At 41.9% G+C, this 19,823-nt stretch overlaps 1 protein-coding gene across 5 annotated transcripts in view; it reads right to left on the bottom strand.

The window, feature by feature from the left end:
• Nucleotides 1-1,324: 1,324 nt before the first annotated feature.
• Nucleotides 1,325-19,823, bottom strand: part of prkg1b (protein kinase cGMP-dependent 1b) — a 74,910-nt gene continuing 56,411 nt past the window's right edge. For 4 of the 5 annotated variants that reach the window (XM_025909757.1, XM_025909756.1, XM_003449492.4 and 1 more), the window contains 9 exons: nt 16,872-16,968; nt 7,393-7,532; nt 6,787-6,876; nt 6,414-6,555; nt 6,041-6,204; nt 5,840-5,962; nt 5,701-5,763; nt 5,477-5,543; nt 1,325-4,479 (listed from right to left, as the gene is read on the bottom strand). In XM_025909757.1, the coding sequence (XP_025765542.1) occupies nt 4,381-4,479; nt 5,477-5,543; nt 5,701-5,763; nt 5,840-5,962; nt 6,041-6,204; nt 6,414-6,555; nt 6,787-6,876; nt 7,393-7,532; nt 16,872-16,968 (985 nt within the window). In that variant the 3' untranslated portion in view covers nt 1,325-4,380. Of the gene's footprint in view, nt 4,480-5,476; nt 5,544-5,700; nt 5,764-5,839; nt 5,963-6,040; nt 6,205-6,413; nt 6,556-6,786; nt 6,877-7,392; nt 7,533-16,871; nt 16,969-17,090; nt 18,574-19,823 lie in introns of those variants that run through there. The other variant, XM_013273965.3, reaches the window with a different exon arrangement.

The following is a 19,823-nucleotide window of genomic DNA, read 5'->3' as shown; positions in this document are numbered from 1 at the left end:
ATTTATCGGTAATTTTAAAATGTCATTCATAAAATGTATTACTCGTTATTTTTCTCATGTTCTGGTGAAACAGCGCCCCCACACAGGCATTCTGTTCCCTTCAGGCGGAGAGTGGTACTGCGGCGCTCTCCGTCGACACCGTGTAGACGGGAGAAGCGGGAAAACGCGGGGATAAAATGGCAGCTGTATTTAAAGAGGAGCTCTCATATGGATGATGTGTTGGCCGAATTACAGAAGAGAACCTAACACTTCCAGAAAAGCTCGCGAAACTTATTTATTTCTCACATCTGCTCGGAAACCCGCGCCTGCTTTTCACTCCGCCGGCTTTTGAGCGGAGTTCCGCTGATACGGCCATCATCAGCTCACAAGGAGAAACGGCGGGAAGAACACACATGTCCGGTAGTGTCCTTCAAATTAAAAGTCGGGAACTCTCGACTCAGAGGTCGGCGGTTCGAGTCCAGCCCGTGCTGCACCAGCCGGTCATTCAAACCCTGTAATGAAGGAAAGCTGTGATTTTCTACCGACATAAAGTCGCTGATCAGCGAGGTTGTTGGATCATGTCACGTGTTTAATATTTCATACTGATTAGAAATCTGACAGCTGGAAGAAAACAAATCCACAACCTCAGGCGACAACATCCGGAGGTTGTTTCAAAATAAAAGTTGCAAAACCAGCTCTTCGAGTCCGTCCTTCCAGCCCTGCATTTCCTGACTTGTGATTTTAGGATGATATTTAATGATTAATGATGAATTTATTTTGGCTGAGATCAATAATTCAGCTCTGTTTCACTAAAATCCATCTAGTTATTGTTCAAAGCAATTCAGTTTATACACATTATAAATGTTACCTACATTTTTAAATGTGTATTTTAACTAATGAACCTTGCTGTTCATACATTTTATTTTGGCTTCCTCGTGCTTTGTAAATGTGATCTCAACCTGAATGTAATTCTCACTTTAAATAAAGATTTAATTTAACCCTGGATTCACATGTATTATTCTTAACTGTTCATACTGAGAACTTGGCTCATTTAATCCCACGATAACTGCCATGATGCCACGTCTTGCTTGGAAATCTCATCTTAAGGGTGTCATGAAGCGCTACACATGAAGGCTCATTTACCCCGGTGTGGAGGATTCAGAAACACACAAGCACCACTGCGCCTTCTTTAGGTGTTTAAATGCACCAGTACCTGTGCACCCTCCTCACACTCCCATATTTCATGTTAATAATATATTTTATTGTGTTGTGGGCTGGAACAACATCAGAATTTTGAATGTCATTTTCTTCTTCTGCTGCATTTTATAAATAAAAAGAAGAAACCTTTTTTTTACAGCTTTTATTTTTTGAAACAGATCGAGCAGCTTTGGCAAAAAGTTTTTCTTTTAACAGTCATCACCATAAAGCTTTTTCCACTGAGAGACGGAAAGAGTCAGAAGGCTTCTTCAGCTACTGCAACAGCCACTGTAGCAAAGATAACAATAATAATAATAATAATAATAACAAACAGCTGAAAACATCCTCAAACCACAATATCTCCAGTATATACAAATAAACCAATGACACTTGAGCTTCATCACACAAACACAAAGCATCAGCACTTCGATATAAACATGAATATTTCTCTTTCTGGTCCAATTACATGTCGTATTTATTTTGTGTATTTTATTGTCGCCTGACTCTGATCGTCCCCATCAGGAGTATTTTAGCTCTGTCCAGCAGATGGAGCCAGTCAGTCAGAGGAAACAGATATTTCTCCGTTTTGAGTAAAGTATGACCTGTGATTGAAAATTCTAGTTTTAGGATTTTAGACTATGAAGTCCTCTACTTCAAACTACTGAGATATAATAGGAAATTACTGATAATTAGCGAGGCTCGTAGGTGGTGTGGTTCTCCACATCCCAGAAACCATCAGTGAGGACTCCATCCCTCACTGGACTCCCACCTCCATGTTTTTCCACTGGAATATTTGCTGGAAAAGCCCAGCACAGGCTACTTTGTGGAAGTCTGTCTGTATGCTGCCCTCTGGTGGTGAAAACTGAACACACTGTTGTTGTCATGCAGAGCTCACAGACGTCACATCACTGATCATTCTACAGTAAAACCACAGCGAAATCCGACTGCTGAAGATAAAGACTTCATAACAAACGGAGACTGTTAGCTGCTTTTACAAAAGGCCACAAAAATACATCATCAGTACAAATTTAAATAACTACAAATTTGATCTTTTCATCTCATGTTTGGAAGCAAACAAACTGCAGACTCATCAACTCAACAATACTAGAGGTCCACTTTGTGACGGAGTTACTGTCAGCATGCAGACGTAACGGATGCTATTTTTCCTCCACCTGTCCACAGCCAAGTCTTAGACGCGTAACCCTAACGTGTTCTGAACAAAAAGGTTTTGATGCATTGCAGAAAAATGGAAACACTCCTGAAACCTGCACAGTTTTAAACGTCTTCAGACCAACAGCTCAGAAGAAATCAAAGCATGCTGTCTAATTCATGTCCACAAAACATGGAGGAAGTCTTGGAAAATTGTTCAAAACATCAGTTCTCATGCAGCAATTCAAAGACTCACAATATAAAGAATGACAGAAAGGAAAGCTTAAAGAAGAAATGTTTGCATCACTGCCCCGTTATCCTTTGGGGGTGAAGATCGCTACTACGCCCAGCATTGTTTTCTTTCTATCCGTCTTTGGATCTGAAGTTCCAGAAAATGAAACAGGAAGTGAAGGCATCGTGGTGACCTCAGGTTTGTGTGTTCGGTCTCAGTTTGTCTTTATTTCACTCTGTCCAGTTCATCGTGCCACAGAGGAACATAACCGTCCTCCAGCCCTCTGTGAGGGTCTCCAGAAACTTCCAAATCTACCACCTAATCAAACAGCAAGCAGTAGGAGAGTGTTCTCCCTCTGAGGGGGTCAAAGTTTAACTGTCAGTTATCAAGGCCACTTGAGAGAAGCACAAGTTTTCCACTTGTTGCACAAAGCAGGACTACGATGCCTTCAGTGTCTTCAGGAAGTATGGGAAGGATGATTTGACGTTGTTCTCGGATTCTGCAAAAAGTGATGCTGTCACAGGGGAAGTATGCAGGAGGGCTCACAGGGTAGCCTTGTGTTGAAGTTACTAAAAGTAATTATCATAAAGAACTCCTTAGGTCTGTGGAACCACGGTGGATCTGGGGCCTTGGAGAAGTTCCCCACTTTGGTAGGTTGGTAATCTAGCCTTGTTCATTGCTCCCAGAAACACTTTGGGAGGATTTTGTTGAACTGTCAAGATGTCAGGTATCTTTGATGAAAGCACAAGATAAGATAAGATAACCTTTATTAGTCCCACACATGGGAAATTTGTTGTTTACATCAGATTTATGGTAAACATCACTTCCTGTGAAACGTGTCAGTTGAATGAGGATCCAAAAAGGCCTGTGGTGTGTCACTAACTCAAGGCATTTTTTTTGTCTCTAAGGAACATCCAGTTATTTCTTCTGTATTGTGTGGATGAAGTTACTGCACAGTCTTGACTGCTCTATACAGGCTGAAGGAGCAGCCGGTTAACGTAAAGAGGAATTGTCTATGTGTTAATCAAACATTTTAAGAACTCATTTCCTGATTTCAGAGGGCTGAAAAAAGTTGTTTTGCAGCAATATATGGGACAGAAAATCTTGTAGCAGTAAACGGCACATAAAGATAGAGCTACGCAGGTCATTGACTTTCGATGGAGGGACATGCCCAAAGTTCGTCTGTAGCCAAACAAGGAATCAGGCTTCTTTGGGTTCATGAGATATTCAGAGGCATCACTGAAAGGACTTTTTCTATGCTGTAGATCCTTTTTTGTAGCTGTACCGTTTATCTCCCAGGGTCCCAACAGGTTTCTAAAAGCTGACATCATTTCTGCTGTAAAAGTTAAAAACATGCTTTTATCTATTTGCTGAAAATCACCATCAAAGCAAAAGATGTTTGTAGGACTGACTTCTTGCCCTCAGTGCCGCGAGAAATCATCCTGCATTGTCTTAATATGAAAAAAGAACAAACGTGTGATGTTAAGAGGCAGTTTGTTTGATGCCTGAACTGCTTCAGCTCCCAGCTCTCAGCTGTAATGGTGGGTCCCAAGTTCCTCCTGTTAGTAGAGACCAGCTTGACCAGGTCGACCAAGGAAGGGCCTGGAGTCCATTTCCCTTTATGAACTTCCTTGCACTAGGTACTCAAATCCTCAGCGTTTGACTCCTAGAAGTTTCCAGCCATGCTTAGAATAACACAATCACTTCAGGTAGGATATTTCACCAAGATGCCCACGCAGCCTTTGTTCAGCCCGGTGAGAAGTCATCGTCTTCTTCACAAAGTGTCAAGCTCTGGGTGTTGGTGTAAACTGATGGCTGCCACTTTAGAAGTCATAGTCCCACCCAGAGTTGTCATCTGGCGGTGGTTCATCTGTGTCTTCGGGGAAACTGTCAAAGTTGCCCGTATCAATCGGAGAGGAGACCTGGACAGAAGGTCAAACAATAAAACCCCTTTAAAACCTGCAGACGGAGCAAAGCAAATTTTGTTAAATCAAATCAACTTTAACAGTTTACACAGAAGTCACAACTTTACAGGGCTAGAGAGAGAAATCGAGCGAGCGAGCTCGAGATGACAATGGGGAGGACCTGTTTGAAGCTAAAGGAACTCTTCATAACAGATTTAACGTTGTGCCAGTTTGAATATGTATAAGTAAAACCAGAAAAGCTGAGAGATACAGTCTCTGGAGCGTGTCCTGGTTCCATCCTGGTTCTTCCCGGCTGGACATGCACCAAGTATAAATTTCCCTTTGAATACATACCTTCATTCTCTTTAGTACTTTTTGTGGGAGACGAAGAAACAGGAAATGAGAAGAATAAAATACGAGTAATATGTGCACAAAATGTCAAGACCAAAACTAAAACTGACCTCATGGCTGAGGGTCCACGTAAATATGGAGATCTGTCACTTTCACAGTGATGAGATAAACTCACAGGTCCGTTTATTAACTTTCATGGGTGTAATTCAATAATTTCACATATAAACTTGTTCTAGCAGGGATGGTAATCCCTGTTTTAGTTTGATTCTTTGACTTTATTTATTAGAGAATATACCAAAATCATGTCCAACTAAACATAAGACTTGAACTGCCAGCGTGTCTTTGCTAAAGTGTTTTTATCTCAGTGAGGATAAAAATGGTTGATTTTTAGCACTACATGTTGAGCCAGCACAGCACAAACAACATCAAATCAGATTTTTAGCGCGGGACAGAAGTGGATGATCAGGATTCGTACCGACCTGTCATTAAGTGCCACTGTGTCCGAGTGAAAACTACCATTAACTAAATAAAATATAGCTGAAGCAGACTCCCAGCATCAGCAGACAATCAAAATAATTTGTTGTTTTAAACTTTAAAAATCAGCAGGGAATCTTCAAGCTTTGACGATTCAAGAAGAAAAAAGTGAATTTTTATTTCTACTCACATCGGGTGTGATGGGCGGAGTCAGCGTTCCTTTTCTCAGACCCTCCCAGTTAAAACCTTCGAACCACCTGAGCGCGCGCGCGCGCACACACACACACACACACACACACACACACACACACACACACACACTTGTCTCATATTCAGACTGGCAGGTGAGGGCTGATCCAAGTCAAAGGTCATCTTAATATCTTAATGAGAATGTTTTGTGGACAGCTCACTCACTTGTGTTTCTGGATGTCTTTGACTCCATTTTTGAGGTTTCCAAGTCTCTCTGAAGGATTATCCCTGCCAACACAGCTATGGTTAGATACTTTTCCTGGAGATGATAACTGTGAACTGTGGCTCAGAGAGCGCCCCCTACCTGCAGAGCTTCTTAATGAGATTGGCAGCGTTCTTGGTGATTTTCTTTGGAAACTCGATCATGTCGATGCCTCTCAGGATGACATTGTAGGTTTTCATTGGATCTGGACCTGAAAATGGAGGGCTGGAGACACAAGCAGATACTGAACCACACGCACAAAAACAAAAAAATAAAACGTCCAGCACTGAGTTGGATCTTCACCTGCCGGTCAGCAGCTCATACATCAGAATCCCCAGAGACCAGTAGTCAGCAGAGACGTCATGACCCTTGTTGAGGATGATCTCTGGAGCGACGTACTCCGGTGTCCCGCAGAACGTCCACGTCTTCTTACAAAAACCGATTTTCTTAGCAAAGCCAAAGTCCACCTGGAGAAACAGACCCGTATCTGTCGTATTCACTCAATGAACTCTTTAAGGCCGAAGAGCTCCACGTTTACAGTATGTGAATGTGATGACAAATTTACAGTATAAAAACCCGGCATGACCTCACCAAGCATCCACCTTTCTGACGCTATTCGTTGACTTACGTCTGATTGTTTGTCAAAAGTGGCCCTAAGGGAGGTGTTAGTGCGTACCAGCTTGGCGTATCCTCGGCTGTCCAGAATGAGGTTTTCGGGTTTCAGGTCTCTGTAAATGATGCCTTTGGCGTGCAGGTAGGCGAACGCTTCGACCACGCAGCCCGTGTAGAACCTGGTGGTGGAATCTTCAAAGGAGCCCCTGAAACAGAGTTTAAAGAGCTGTGACGTCTCTCAGCACGTTCTGAGCCTCTGCTCAGGAACACAATAACTGCTCTGTGACGACTTACTGACAAGTTTTAAACGCTGCAATGTGCACAAGTTTCTCAGTTTTCTGAGAAAGTTTTATGACTAGAACTATTACTATTACTATTACTGCATTATATTAACATATGTAAAGTTGTACATGATGAGAGTTTTGTGTGAGGTGTACCGGTCTCTCAGTATGGTCCACAGCTCTCCGCCCAGACACGCCTCCATCAGCATGTACAGATATTTACTGTCTTTAAAGGTGCGGTACAACCTGAGCACAAAGAACAACAGCAGCTCATCTTTCTGACGGTTACATGTGGCGCTGTGTTTATGTCAGTGAGATTAATGAAACCACAAAGAACCGTTTTAGAAAAGCCCACAAACATGAATGTGTTTGACGGCATGTTTTTCCTGGCCAGACTCCAGCCTGTGTTACTTTTTACGAAGCTTCATCTAGAAGCCAGAAACAAAAAGAAGAAATCTGATTCAAGGATTTTATTTTGTAAATCCAGACTTTACTTTTTGTGTCATTGCAAATTTTCCATAAAGTTTATATATCAAAGAGCATGAATATAAATGTTACACCTAAATGTTAAACTTTGGTCACATGACTTTGATCGGCAGGTTGCTGAGGTATTTTTTTGCCTGATACAAAATGTCATAAAACAATTAATTGTTTTTGAATATTTTCCTTAAAAATTCATCTTTGAATCAAAGTATATATTGCAAAGCATCTTTCATTGTTTCCATCAAACACAAAGCCTCCAGTGACGGTTGTTGTGCCGACCTGACGATGAAGTCCGAGTGCGCCTCGGTCATGATGTGCTTCTCAGAGCGAATGTGCTCCTGCTGCCTCGTGTCCACGATGTGACGCTTCTTCAGGATCTTCATGGCGAACGTCTTTGCCTCGTCGCTCTTCAGCTGCACCTGAACAAACACAACGGGTCCTTCCTTTAAATCCACAGACAGCCTGATCTGGTAAAAACATCTAAAAACACAGTGCGTATAGAGCTGGTGACACTGCTTTGCACACAGCTAGATACATCAGTCAAACCCAGGAAGCTTTATTTTCTAGAGGAGGTCCAACACTTCCAGAGATGGTGACGTACCCTCTGGGCTAAAGTTGAAGAAAATGTGGCTAAAGTTTGAACAACTGTGATTCAGTCACTGCGTATCGCGCCAGTTTCATAATTTCTAAAAAAGCACGCTTCTCTTGTTTTTGTTTTATTTTGAAATGTTAGGGTTTCATGTTTTAGATCATCACAAAATTCAGTATCAGACAAAGACAACCAGAGCAAATACAACAAACAGTGTTTAAAAGATCTTTACAGTTATTCAGGGAAAAAGCTTCCGATCACATGGATGTTCGTACTGGTAATAACTGGTTGTGCCATCCTCAGCAGCAAGACCTGCAATCAAGTCTTTGTGATGTGTGAGTCTTTCTCATCACTGAGGGGGAACTTTGGCCCCCTCTTGTTGAATCCACACATTTTGGAGGGGTTTCACGCCAAAACATCTCGGCCTGATTTAAGTCCGGACTTTGACTCGGCCACTCCAAAACCTTCATTTTGGTTTCAGATCATTGTCCTGCGGCAGAACCAAGTGCTCTTGAACATCACAAAAAAAACTGATGGGCGGACATCCTCCTTCAGGGTTTTCTGGTCGGTTACAGCGAGCCGTCCTCACTGTAAAATGTAATTCTAGCTGTTTGTTATTTCAACATATTATTCTATATCAGTTTGACGATAGATGACTGAAGTTGTTGTTATAACATAGAATTACAAGTTAAAAACGTCCCAATTACACCAAAAAAAGCTAACTTGAAAACTCATGTCCAGCTAAATCAGCAACTTATGTGAACTTGACAATGCGGGTAAGTTGAGCACAGCAGGATTCAAAACTGCCTCACGTGACTGCTACCGAGGTGCATCATGGGGAATTGGCGGTTAACGACATGCTCACTTTACTTGGACGTTTTCTAATCGTCTTCTTTGGAATATGCTTTCAAGGTGAGTAACATTGGTTATAACTATAAGGAAAGAGAGCTACAAAAGTTGGAACATGTTTTGAATCTATGGCATGATGTGTGTTTTTCTCTTTTACCGAAATGTTTGCTTTAGCTAATGTAACTTTAGCCGACAAGGTCCAGCTTGTATGTCATGACCAAACTTGACCTAATAAACTGACACATGGCCTTTTTTATGGGTTTAATGTGGCACTGACCAAATCACAAGTATTGTGCCGCTAGCTTTAAGGTTATGCACTCAACCACTGTTGCGATATTAGCAAGCTAACTCGGCTAATTAATAAAGCTTATTTCATATTGTCTCTGTACTTGTAAATTTCTTTCAAGTTCACAGGCTGTTGTATTTTGGTGGAAGTTCATTTTGGCAATATTTCCAATAACTGGCTGGGTTCAAAAAGAACTTTTTGGCAGGACTCCGATGCTTGTTGTCATCTGTTTACCCCTATGTAATCACTTAAGTTGTTATTAACTGCTGCGTGCTAAGCTGCAAGAGTGCACTGAGGACTGAGACAAAATATGGTCTACAAACCAGCATTATATTAGTTTTTATCAGATAGTCCTCCAGTGTGCTTATTTTTTGCTTTAATTCTATTGTGCAGTTATTTGTTACCCTGAAATGCTTTATGCTTAACAACAGCTCACTATTTTGACTTATTTTTGAACTCTTGTGATCAGTATGACTAGATTATGTGAGTTTCCATACTAAACGAGCTGTAGTGATAAAATAATTGGCATCAGAGACACTGATTTTTGGCATGGTATACTGCAGAAGGTTTTTTTTTTTTTGCATAATTTACCTTTTAATTAAACTGCATTCTCTGTATTGTAACAAAACTAACATTGTTTATATGTCAGAAAATTAGCAAACATGAATAAATGGCGAAAACAATATAATTATAACATATATTTTTATTTTACTTATTTTAGGTCTGTGAAGCCAAACTTGATGCTCGGGATTTATTTTTGTCAGTGGAGTCAAATGGTAAGTTACAATTTGTGCATTTTGTCATACTGGAAACACCTCAGATTATATTGTAATTTAATAGCTCTGTAGAACAAATGATATAAAGATTGTAGTGTCAGGGTACTTCTTAAGAAGTAATATGGCACTATTGATGATCACATGCAGGTGGCATAAACTAAATATTCAGACGTGTTACCAACAAATGATTCATTAACAAAAGCAATGGAGCAGACTGTTTAGGTTCTTGTGGTTGTAATAACATCCATAACTGCAAGTTTGTCATTAATTTATTTTCACAGGTCTAGATGATCATGTCTGACTTTGTCATTTAAATGAGGTGGACTTGCAAACTTTGCGCTCTTTGGGGTAAATTGCTGTCCACTACATATACACAGAATGTGCACAGTATTTCAGATCTAAAAAGGGAGTATGTAATGGACTTGCTGGCTTTAATGTAAAAAGCCTGTTGTGTAACTTTAATGAGGCAGTTGGACTAAAACAGTATTGCTCATCAAGGTAAACATCTGAGGAATAAGGAAATTGTTACTTGTCCTTTTACTTAGTGTTCTTTTAATCGCACGTTTACTAAAGTTTTACATCACATAAGTCATTTTCACAATCATTCTACTTTAAAAGATTTCAAGACAGAGCTTATTGTTCTCTGAACTTCCTTGTTTGCTGAACGGCAGGTAAAGTGCATCTTTTTGTTTGTTTGCTTTTGTGTGTTTGTGTTTTCTCTAATGGGCCTCAGATGACTGTTTGCTTAAATTTGGGTCTCAAAGAATCTTTTTTTAATTCTGCCTGTACTCTCCACCCCTCTTCTTCTATTGCTCAGGTTGAAGCAGAATTTGCCCGTCTTACATCTGTTGACCTGAAAGGGTTCCTTTTTGCTGTGCTTGACCATTATGGAGAGGTTCGTGGAGCTGTACAAAATCAAGAGCGGCATAGGAGGGCTAACTAGGCTCATAAAATGCTTCAGAGATGATGTAAGTGTTCAACTGCGAAATCTAATCCTTTGTTTAAGTTTTAGGTTATCCAGTTCAACTGATGAACTCATTGAAAGAAAGCTGATAAGTAAAGTCTGTCATCATATTTCACAACTGGACATTTAGTGTGGTAACTTTTACAGAATCTGTGTATATTGGTGGTAGGTTGGATATCATATTCTACTTGAATGTCCTGATAAGCCTGATTCAAAACCTCCAATGATAATCATATATTGATGGAATTATGTATCAAAAAGCTGTGAATTTGGAGCTGTCTACATGCTTCATAAACACTGTTTAAAAAGTGTTTTTGTTTTCTTTTTGACTTCTTTGACCAGAGCCCTACACAAAGGAAGAGGACAGAGGACCTCATTTTCTAAAGGAAGATCCCTCACACACTTTCAAGACTGTGAAGGTTAGCATTGTTTCTTTTAGTAAATTTAATAATGACAGCACCACAGTGGATTTTAAATGAAACATGTGGCATCTATGAAACAATAGATGCCACATGATAACATGTGTACTTTTTCCTCACCAAATGTATTATTACAAGATCTTTGACACTGGATTTGGTCTGGGTTTCAGAGAAACTAACTGGCAAGCTAGCATTGATATTATTAGTGTCTTGTGTTTATTCATGTCTTCACCAGGGTCTTTGACATTTCGCTGCTGTACTGTTCACTTCAGCTTTACGTTTGATTTCTCACATTGTATATTGTAATGGCAGAGATATTAGGATATTTAAGGGGCTGCAGTGGCTGCTACAGCTGTGGGGGGCAATACTTTGGTGAAATGTCCTGGACCCTGGAAAAGAGACTGTGTAGACTGGGTAAGCAATTAAAGGTTACTGGCCGAGAGTCATTGGGCAGCTGGGTAAAGGTGGATGTTGATATTCAGTGCCAATTATGCAACCTGTTCAGCCATGTCTATATGCTCTTTTTTCATGCTGTTAATATAGGGGGAAAAAATAAACTTTAATCAATAAACTGATTAAAGAAGCATTGTCTATGGAGCCATAATCTGATCCTGTAGTGTAGCTGCAGTTTGCACATTTCATGTATTCTCAGCCAGATTTGGTTTAGAGCACAGCCAATATTTAGCAGAAGTAGATTTAAATTCACACACTGGTGATGGCAAGCTACATTGTAGCCACAGCCACCCTGGGGCGCACTGACAGAGGCGAGGCTGCCGGACACTGGCACCACCGGGCCCTCTGACCACCACCAGTAGGCAACAGGTGAAGTGTCTTGCCCAAGGACACAACGACTGAAACTGTCGGAGCCGGGGCTCGAACCGGCAACCTTCCGATTATAAGACGAACTGTCAACTCTTGAGTCACGATTCAGTCATCCACCCATGTGTGTGAATGACTGAATGTGTAAAGCGCTTTGGAGTCCTTAGGGGACTAGTAAAGCGCTATACAAATACAGGCCATTTACCATTTAAATTGAAAATTTTGTTTGAATTCTGCAATTGAAGACATGCTCAGTTATTTATGAACATGGTCTTTGTTTAAAGCAAGAAATGGATTTGTAACATGGGGGTGCATATCTCATTCTGAAAAAACTTTAACAACTAATAAGTGTTACCCAAAGCCAATCACCATCATCCAAGGCATCAGTATGGCTCTTCTTTGGAAAGACATGAATTCTTAAGCACAAGGGATATTGTGTAATTGTAATTGTGTAATTTTTTTTTTTTTTTTTGTCTTTGAACCCTTTTATAGCCGACAGGTATTGAAGACACGTTTTCTAAGAGGATGAAAGTTGGCATTGCGATGGTGAAAGAAGAAGACATCATCGATGTGTTGGTTGTCCTTGAGGCGGCAGTAATCCTGTCTAATCTGAGGGATGTCTCAAGTGCCATTTCCATGCTGATGGGCCTTCTTTTTGCCCTCAACATAGACTATCCAAAGGAACTTAAGGACATCTTTGAAGTCATTCAGAACATCCTAATGAACATTGGTGGAAGGCAGTGCATCTCACTAGTGCATGGTCTAAGAAACAGACTCTTGCAGAAAGCCATGCAGAACTGTAATTGTATGTTCCTTAGTGTTAAGGACAGTTTTTATTTTACTGTTTGTTTTTTTATTCTTGCAAGTTCTCATTCTCACTTTTGTATGTCACTAAATGACTACACTTTACATTCCAGATTAGACAATTACTCATTTGTTCATGGTTTAAGAAACTTATGTGAACAACAATATAATGCTGGACTTTGCAGATGCTTATCTCATGCAAGTCAGTAGTTTTTCCTTTGTTTTGCAATTGAGCAGACTCAAACTAATGTTTCTGAAATATCCATCTTATCAAATGTTTCAGAAGCATGCGCTCATTTTCAGAGATATTGGTTCTGTGGAATTTGTTGGAATTGTAAACGAAGACAAATACAAGAGTTTGATGTCTTAGTTGTTATAAACTGATCTTTACTGTCACTTATCAAAGGTTTTGTACTATTTTAATATTTCACGTTTTATGCTAACAGGTGTGACTGAGCACAATGAAGTTTAAAAATTTTGTAAATGTAAAGAATAACTTTTCTAAAATAGCAAGTGTCCCGTTGATACATTACATTAAAGCAGACTTTATGTTGTTACTTCACAAGAATCACTACTGCTCCTAGAGTATTGGTCAGAATTTAATCTTCACCCAAACTGGGCTCAAGACCAAGTTCAAATTTATTGTTTCACAGGGAGCAGCCTTTGAGTTTTGATGGATTGTGAGCCTGATGAGCTACGTCACTGATTTTTCTGTTTCTCAGATGACTAAGATGGCACAATAAATGGTGAATGTTGGGTGCTCATGAGTAATTGTCTTGTCATGTTCTTAAAACAAACTTTCTGTATGAAATGATCAGATAGACTTTAATGGAATCTGTGGGGTTTTATTTTTTTTTCTGTAAACAACAGAAAATTAATTTAAAGGAATGTAGATATTTAAACCTGAGATCTAAGATAAACCTAACAGGTAGTTTTGCTGAAATGGATGTTAGAAAGCTAAAAAAACAAAACAAAACTTAAGATGTTTAATACACATTTTTCTTTACATCCAGTCAATCAACTCTGATAATTAAAATGAAACTGATTTACAAGTTCACTCAGCTACCTTAAGGAGCTCAGGTAATTAATAAAGTTAAATCAACTTAGCTAACAGATTATGTTAGTTAAGCTAAAATAGATTCCTAAGTTAAAAGAACTACTAAAGTATTTGAATTAACTAAAAAACCCAAGTCAACTGAACTAGAACAAGAGTTTAAACAATAGATTATTTTAATTTAGCTGAAAGAGTTTTCCCAAGTAAAAATGACAATTAAAGGAGTTGAACTGACTAACAAATCTCAGTCAACTAAACTAAGATGAAAGTTTAGACAACATGTGATTTTTCATTAAGATAACAATTGGTTGTGTTATAAGAACAAACTCTATTTCTTGACTTAACTTAAAATTTTAAGGCAGCCCTTTACCTCATATTTTTAAGTTGAAACAACAAGTTATATTTTACAGTGCTGGAGCAGAGCAGCCAGACCATCACACGACCGCCACAGTGTCTGCCTGCTGCTGTGACGGGACTCAGACCTTCCAGAACGTTCAGCTTCTGTCTCGTCAGTCTGCAGAATATTTCCCAGAAGTCTCGGGACCCATCCAGATGTTTGGTGGCAGATGTGAGTTGAGCCTGTGTGATGCTTTTGGTCAGCGGTGGGTTGTTTTTGTCTTACTGTTGAATCATGACCTCTGACCTTAACTGAGCCCAGTGACGCCTGCAGGCCTCGATCTAAGTGATTTCTTGATTCAGCTTTCCAAAAAAGGTCACAGTTAGAGGGCACAGAGGGCAGATTTAACGAGGAGGGCAGGTCAGGTAGATGTGAATAAGCTTTATTTAAATCGTCATTTAAATCCTGTACTCTGTGCTGAGGCGGGTTATCTAGTCTAATATTAAAACTTGTTCGATGGACAGAGTCAGTGTTACCAATATGCAAATACAAAGAAAAGCAGAGGTCAGACACTTTCTCTGCAGCTCTGTGTCTGCTGGTAAATCAGCTCTTCATTACATGTCAGTAAAGAGTGGAGCAGCTGTGCGGTGTCTCTGTGGGGAATCTGTGCCGTAAGCCGACCGCCATGCTCTCGCTGTAAACACCTCACTGTGTGCTGTTCATAGACGATGACACAATCCTCTATTCCTGGACCGATTCCTCAAATTACAGTCCTGACTTCTTACTCCGACATGTCTGAGAGGTCACCCCCTCCTCAGTAACCGACACCATCGGTGCTGACGGAGGAACAGCAGCAGCTGGAAGCTTTTTCACTCAGACAAACACGGGAAAACTTCCACTTCTGATAAAGGACTGTTTAGCTGAGCTGCTTCCAGGGTCAGTCAGTCGTTCGTAACTTTAACAGCGTTCAGCCGCTCTGCACTGCTGATGGTCATTTCCCCCTCGTTGCCACTAGCTGCTGTATTTCATTAGGGGCTGATGGTCTGCTCGGTCGGTGCTGCGGTCACTCATTGTGAGACTGTTGGAAACTCAGACATGTTGTCCAGCCTGTAAACTAAAGTCTTCTAACAACCTCAGGAACAACTGATCTGATTAGTTCTGAAGGACCGAACAGAGTCAGAGTCACAGTGAAGACAACAGTAAACTGAACGTTAGTATCAGATATGATTTTGAAGTACTTCCTCTCTAATGCATCTGTGCAGTGCTTGGCTGGTTTCAGGCCGTCTGGAGAATGCAGACTGTGGGATGGAGGTCAGTAGGACACCGTGGATCCATGTTCCTGATCAGGTCCACAAGAATAAAGTGAAATTGAACACAACTTTTCTGTTCTCATTTACGTGAACTCGCACTCAGCCTAGAAACCACGCAGGTTGTGATAAAATCTGAAGCTGTTTGGTGGGTACGCTGATGGCTCTGAGGCGTCACATGATTCGTAGTCTTTGCGGTGAGACAGTCAGGAGGTCGGAGGTCTGCTTTTTCCTTGGAGCAGAGTTACACTCCAAAAATATCCCCAGGGGAACGGTGGGAGACCCTGAGTGGGGATTCCTTCCTGCTTTTGGGCAAACCCTCCGCAGGGCTTCCCCTTCGACCTTTAGTACCCTCAGGCCCCGCCTCCTGCGGCAGAGAAACACGACTCCCTGAGCTGCATTGCACCACCCGCTGCCTCCTGCCCTCCGCCCCCCCCTTACATTTTTCCATCATCTCAAACCTTCTCACTATGACCTGTTTTAATCAGATGAAGCTGTGGATGAATTTATAATGTGAGGCGTCCTGAGACCAGAGTCACATGTTTGATACCTGACAGATTTATTACGACTGCAGGACGATGACGACACTGGACAGAAACTCTGAGGTTTCTGTGAACCTGCAGAGCCTGAATCACATGAGGACTGGTGTCCAGTTACCAGTACTGATATTTTACTGGTAAGATACTGTGAATAGCAGAGCTCACACACACACACACACACACACACACACACGACTCAAGTTTAAACTGATAATCACTCTAAAGCTGGTCTTGAATAATCATTAAACTCCTATAACTCACCTGTTTGCATTATTAGGGGTGTGGCCTCTTTAACTGACAGGTGGATGGTGACACAGGTGGCTGTAGCTGCTAGCTTCACCTGAGCGGTACCTCTGGACCGTGTTTGTGCTGTTGGAGCCTTTTTTAATGACATCATGTGACCAATAACATGGCTGCTGTGAGGTCACTGTACTAACAGACCAACAGAAGGCGGAGCTCCAGTTCAGGATTTGGGGGCTAATTAGCATTTATCCACATCATTGTGATGCAGTGTATGAAGACGATCAAAGCAAAGGAGCAAGCATTATCTGACAGCTTAGAGCTCCGCCCTCTCGTCCACTTACTTATGGCTCCAAAGAAAAGGCTGACACTTTAAAATGATACTTCACAAACGTGTAGGTGACATCACTGTTATCTGATCTGTGGTTTCCACAGAAACCATCTTTTTGTTGTGGCAGGCCTTCCACGGTGAGTCTGCATCCACACATTCAGATAAAACTACCTCCGACTCTCAGTGATGCACAGATGCACACCATATGACTGTTCGCACCACAAACACATGACCCTACACTGTGTTCACTGCATCATTCCATTTTTGCACTGATCACCACCTGCACTCATGTATATATCTAACTGCTTAGCACTTTAAATTTTTATGTTTATTTAAGCGTTGTCTGACAGTATGTCAGCAATTTCCTAATGTTGTAAACCTGCTCAGCATTTGGCAATAAAACCCTTTCTGATGAATCTAATTTCCTGAAATGTCAGATCGTACCAGTTCGACGCGTCCGAAGCCTCCGACTCCCAGCGTGTCGATGATGTTGAAGTCAGTGAGCTTCAGACTGGAGAAGAAGGCGTTCTCCGCCTCGTATCTGAAACAAAAACACACATCACTAAACACAGGACACCGATCCTGGGACAAAACACCGGGGTTCAGCTTTATCTTCCCATGCTAAATCCTGTCTGGCATTCCCAACAAGGGACCTGGTTTTACCTGCAGCATCTGACCACATGGAAGAATGGGAACTTCTTGGAGGTCTGGATGGAGTACGAGATTATGGGGAAGGAGAAAGAGGAGGAAGGAGGAGCAGGGAGGCTGGGGAGCCGCTCTCTCTGCTCCTTCGCTGGGACAGGAATCGGCTCTCTCATCGCCAAACTTTATTTAAACTGTAAATCCACTTGTTCAGGAATGTTGGTTTGGAATCATCCAGATGACGCTGACGGAGAGTTTGTAAGCTGCCCAACTTCTACCGAGTCTGGAATCTGATGTTGGTCAAACTACAAACATGTGAACAAACAACTCGTCTTCAGTCTTCACGAGAACGTTCGGCAAAGTGTCCGTAACAGAGCCGTCTCAAAGGAAGAGCTCCACCTCCAGATTACATGGTGAGGACAGGAGCGGGCGTTGGAGGTCCGGTGGTACCACAGGTGTGGAGACTTTGCTAGATCCTCCAGCTCCTCGTGCATCAAGGTTACAAACGAGCTGGACCTGAACCGCGTAGCGCACCGCGTGAATCCGAGGATCACCTCAAAGGAAAGCTCGGCACCTCAGTGGATGACACACACAGATTCAGGATCTGGACTCAAACTTTGTGGCGTCTGATTTTAAAAAGCCCAACTGAGCACGCTCAAAGTGAAGTGTAAGGAGGAAAGCCTCTGAGAGGTCTGCTTCTGCGTCTGCTCCGGCCGATCCCGCAGGGCGTAATGAGCTGAGAGGAGAACCTGCAGGAGGACGCTGCTGCTGCTGCTGCTGCTCCAGTATTTTTAGCGCATGGAAACATTGCTGAGAGGTTCGCCCGTAAACGCAGCTCAGTTATTAAAGGACAGACTGTCCCGACCTCTAGACCAGAGGACGCAAAAGTTTCAACTTCTCCGCTCGGTCAGATTGTTTAGGCGCTCTGCCCTTCACCTTTGGGGCGAGCCTCGCTTGTCTGCCAGGTTTTAATGAAATATGCTTCTGCAGCTGTGCTGTTGTGTAAACAGGGACCTGACTAGTTCCTGGAAGCTGTGGAATCAGATTACGGCAGAAACAGAAGCTACTGCCGGTCGCTCGGGACGAAACAACACAAACACTCTAAAATTAGTGCGAGGTCTTAAGTAAGAGATTTACTGTTAGAGCTTGCAGCCAGGTTCAAATACAGACCTTCACCCAGCTGACGTGCCCTTGAGCAGAACACTGAACTAACACACAGGATGAGAAAAGTGCTCAGTTTAAAGTAGAGCTAGTGTCACGCTGCAGAACAAGGTCTTTATAAGTATAACTGCATTTGATCTCTATTAATATTTAGAGTATCAATGAATTTAGACGATAATTAGTTGTATTTAGTCTGGTAATGGAAAGAAGCAAATTTATTCTCTGATAAGAAGTAAAATAAAAATATATAATGTTTGGTGATTAAATGATGGAGTAAACAGAGTACGAGCTGAGCGGCTGCTCTGCATGAGATAAAGAAGGATTGTTTTACTCTGTGGTTCATGCTAAGCTGCTCTCAGAGGAAGCTTAAAATCATCTTTAACTCAGGGATGCATTCACACATGAAGGGAAACATCTCTGTGGTCCATGGTTTTCAGTGTTTTGTACAACTGAAAAAATAAATGAGGTTTTATTGACATTAGCAGTAAAAAATGTCCATCCATCCATCTTCATCCGCTTTATCCGAGGCTGGGTCGCGGGGGCAGCAGCCTAAGCAGAGAAGCCCAGACCTCCCTCTCCCCAGCCACCTCCTCCAGCTTATCCGGGGGAACACCAAGGCGTTCCCAGGCCAGCCGAGAGATATAATCTCTCCAGCGTGCCGGTCTGCCCCGGGGCCTCCTCCCGGTGGGACATGCCCGGAACACCTCACCCAGGAGGCGCCCAGGAGGCATCCTTGTCAGATGCCCGAACCACCTCAACTGGCTCCTTTCGATGTGGAGGAGCAGCGGCTCTACTCTGAGCCCCTCCCGGATGGCTGAACTTCTCACTTAATGTTTTTTCTTTATTTTTACTACTTTCTACACAGTACATACAAACTGAAAACATCAGATAAATGATATGTGGAATTATGCAGCAAAGAAAAAATAATAAATAATTCTAAATATGTCTTATAGTTTAGATTCCTCAAAGTAGCCGCCCTTTGCTTTGTTGACAGCGCTGCAAACCCTCAGCCTTCTCTCAGTGAGCTTCATGATGTCGTCACCTGACATGTTTCACCTCACAGGTGTGCATGTCAGGGTTCATATGTGGAGTTGAGTTTCTTGCCTTCTTAATGGGGTTGGGACCATCAGCTGTGTTGTGCAGCAGTCAGGTTGGTGCACAGCTGACAGCTCTTAGACAACTGTTAGAGTTCATATTATGGCAAGAACCAATCAGCTAAGTAAAGAGAAACAACAATCTATCATTACTTTAAGAACTGAAGGTCAGTCAGTCCAGAACATTATTAAAACGTTGAATGTGTCCCCAAGTGCAGCCGCAAAAACCATCAAGCACTACGATGAAACTGGTTCACATGAGGACCGCCCCGGGAAAGGACGACCAAGAGTCCCCTCTGCTGCTGAGGATACATTCATCACCAGCCTCAGAAATCACAAGTTAACAGCAGCTCAGATTAGAGCCCAGATAGATGCCACCAACGTTCCCTCTAATTTTTCATGTGTCTGAGCGAACACACAAACTCCCTGAGCGTCCCTTGGACCACTGTGAGCGACAGCAGACGTGTGCACTGTGGTCACGCCAGCATCTAATCCATCC

Source organism: Oreochromis niloticus, linkage group LG8, assembly GCF_001858045.2.
Source record: "Oreochromis niloticus isolate F11D_XX linkage group LG8, O_niloticus_UMD_NMBU, whole genome shotgun sequence".
NCBI lineage: Eukaryota > Metazoa > Chordata > Actinopteri > Cichliformes > Cichlidae > Oreochromis > Oreochromis niloticus.
Note: the sequence above shows the minus strand (reverse complement) of the source record. Positions and strands in the feature narration are given on the sequence as shown.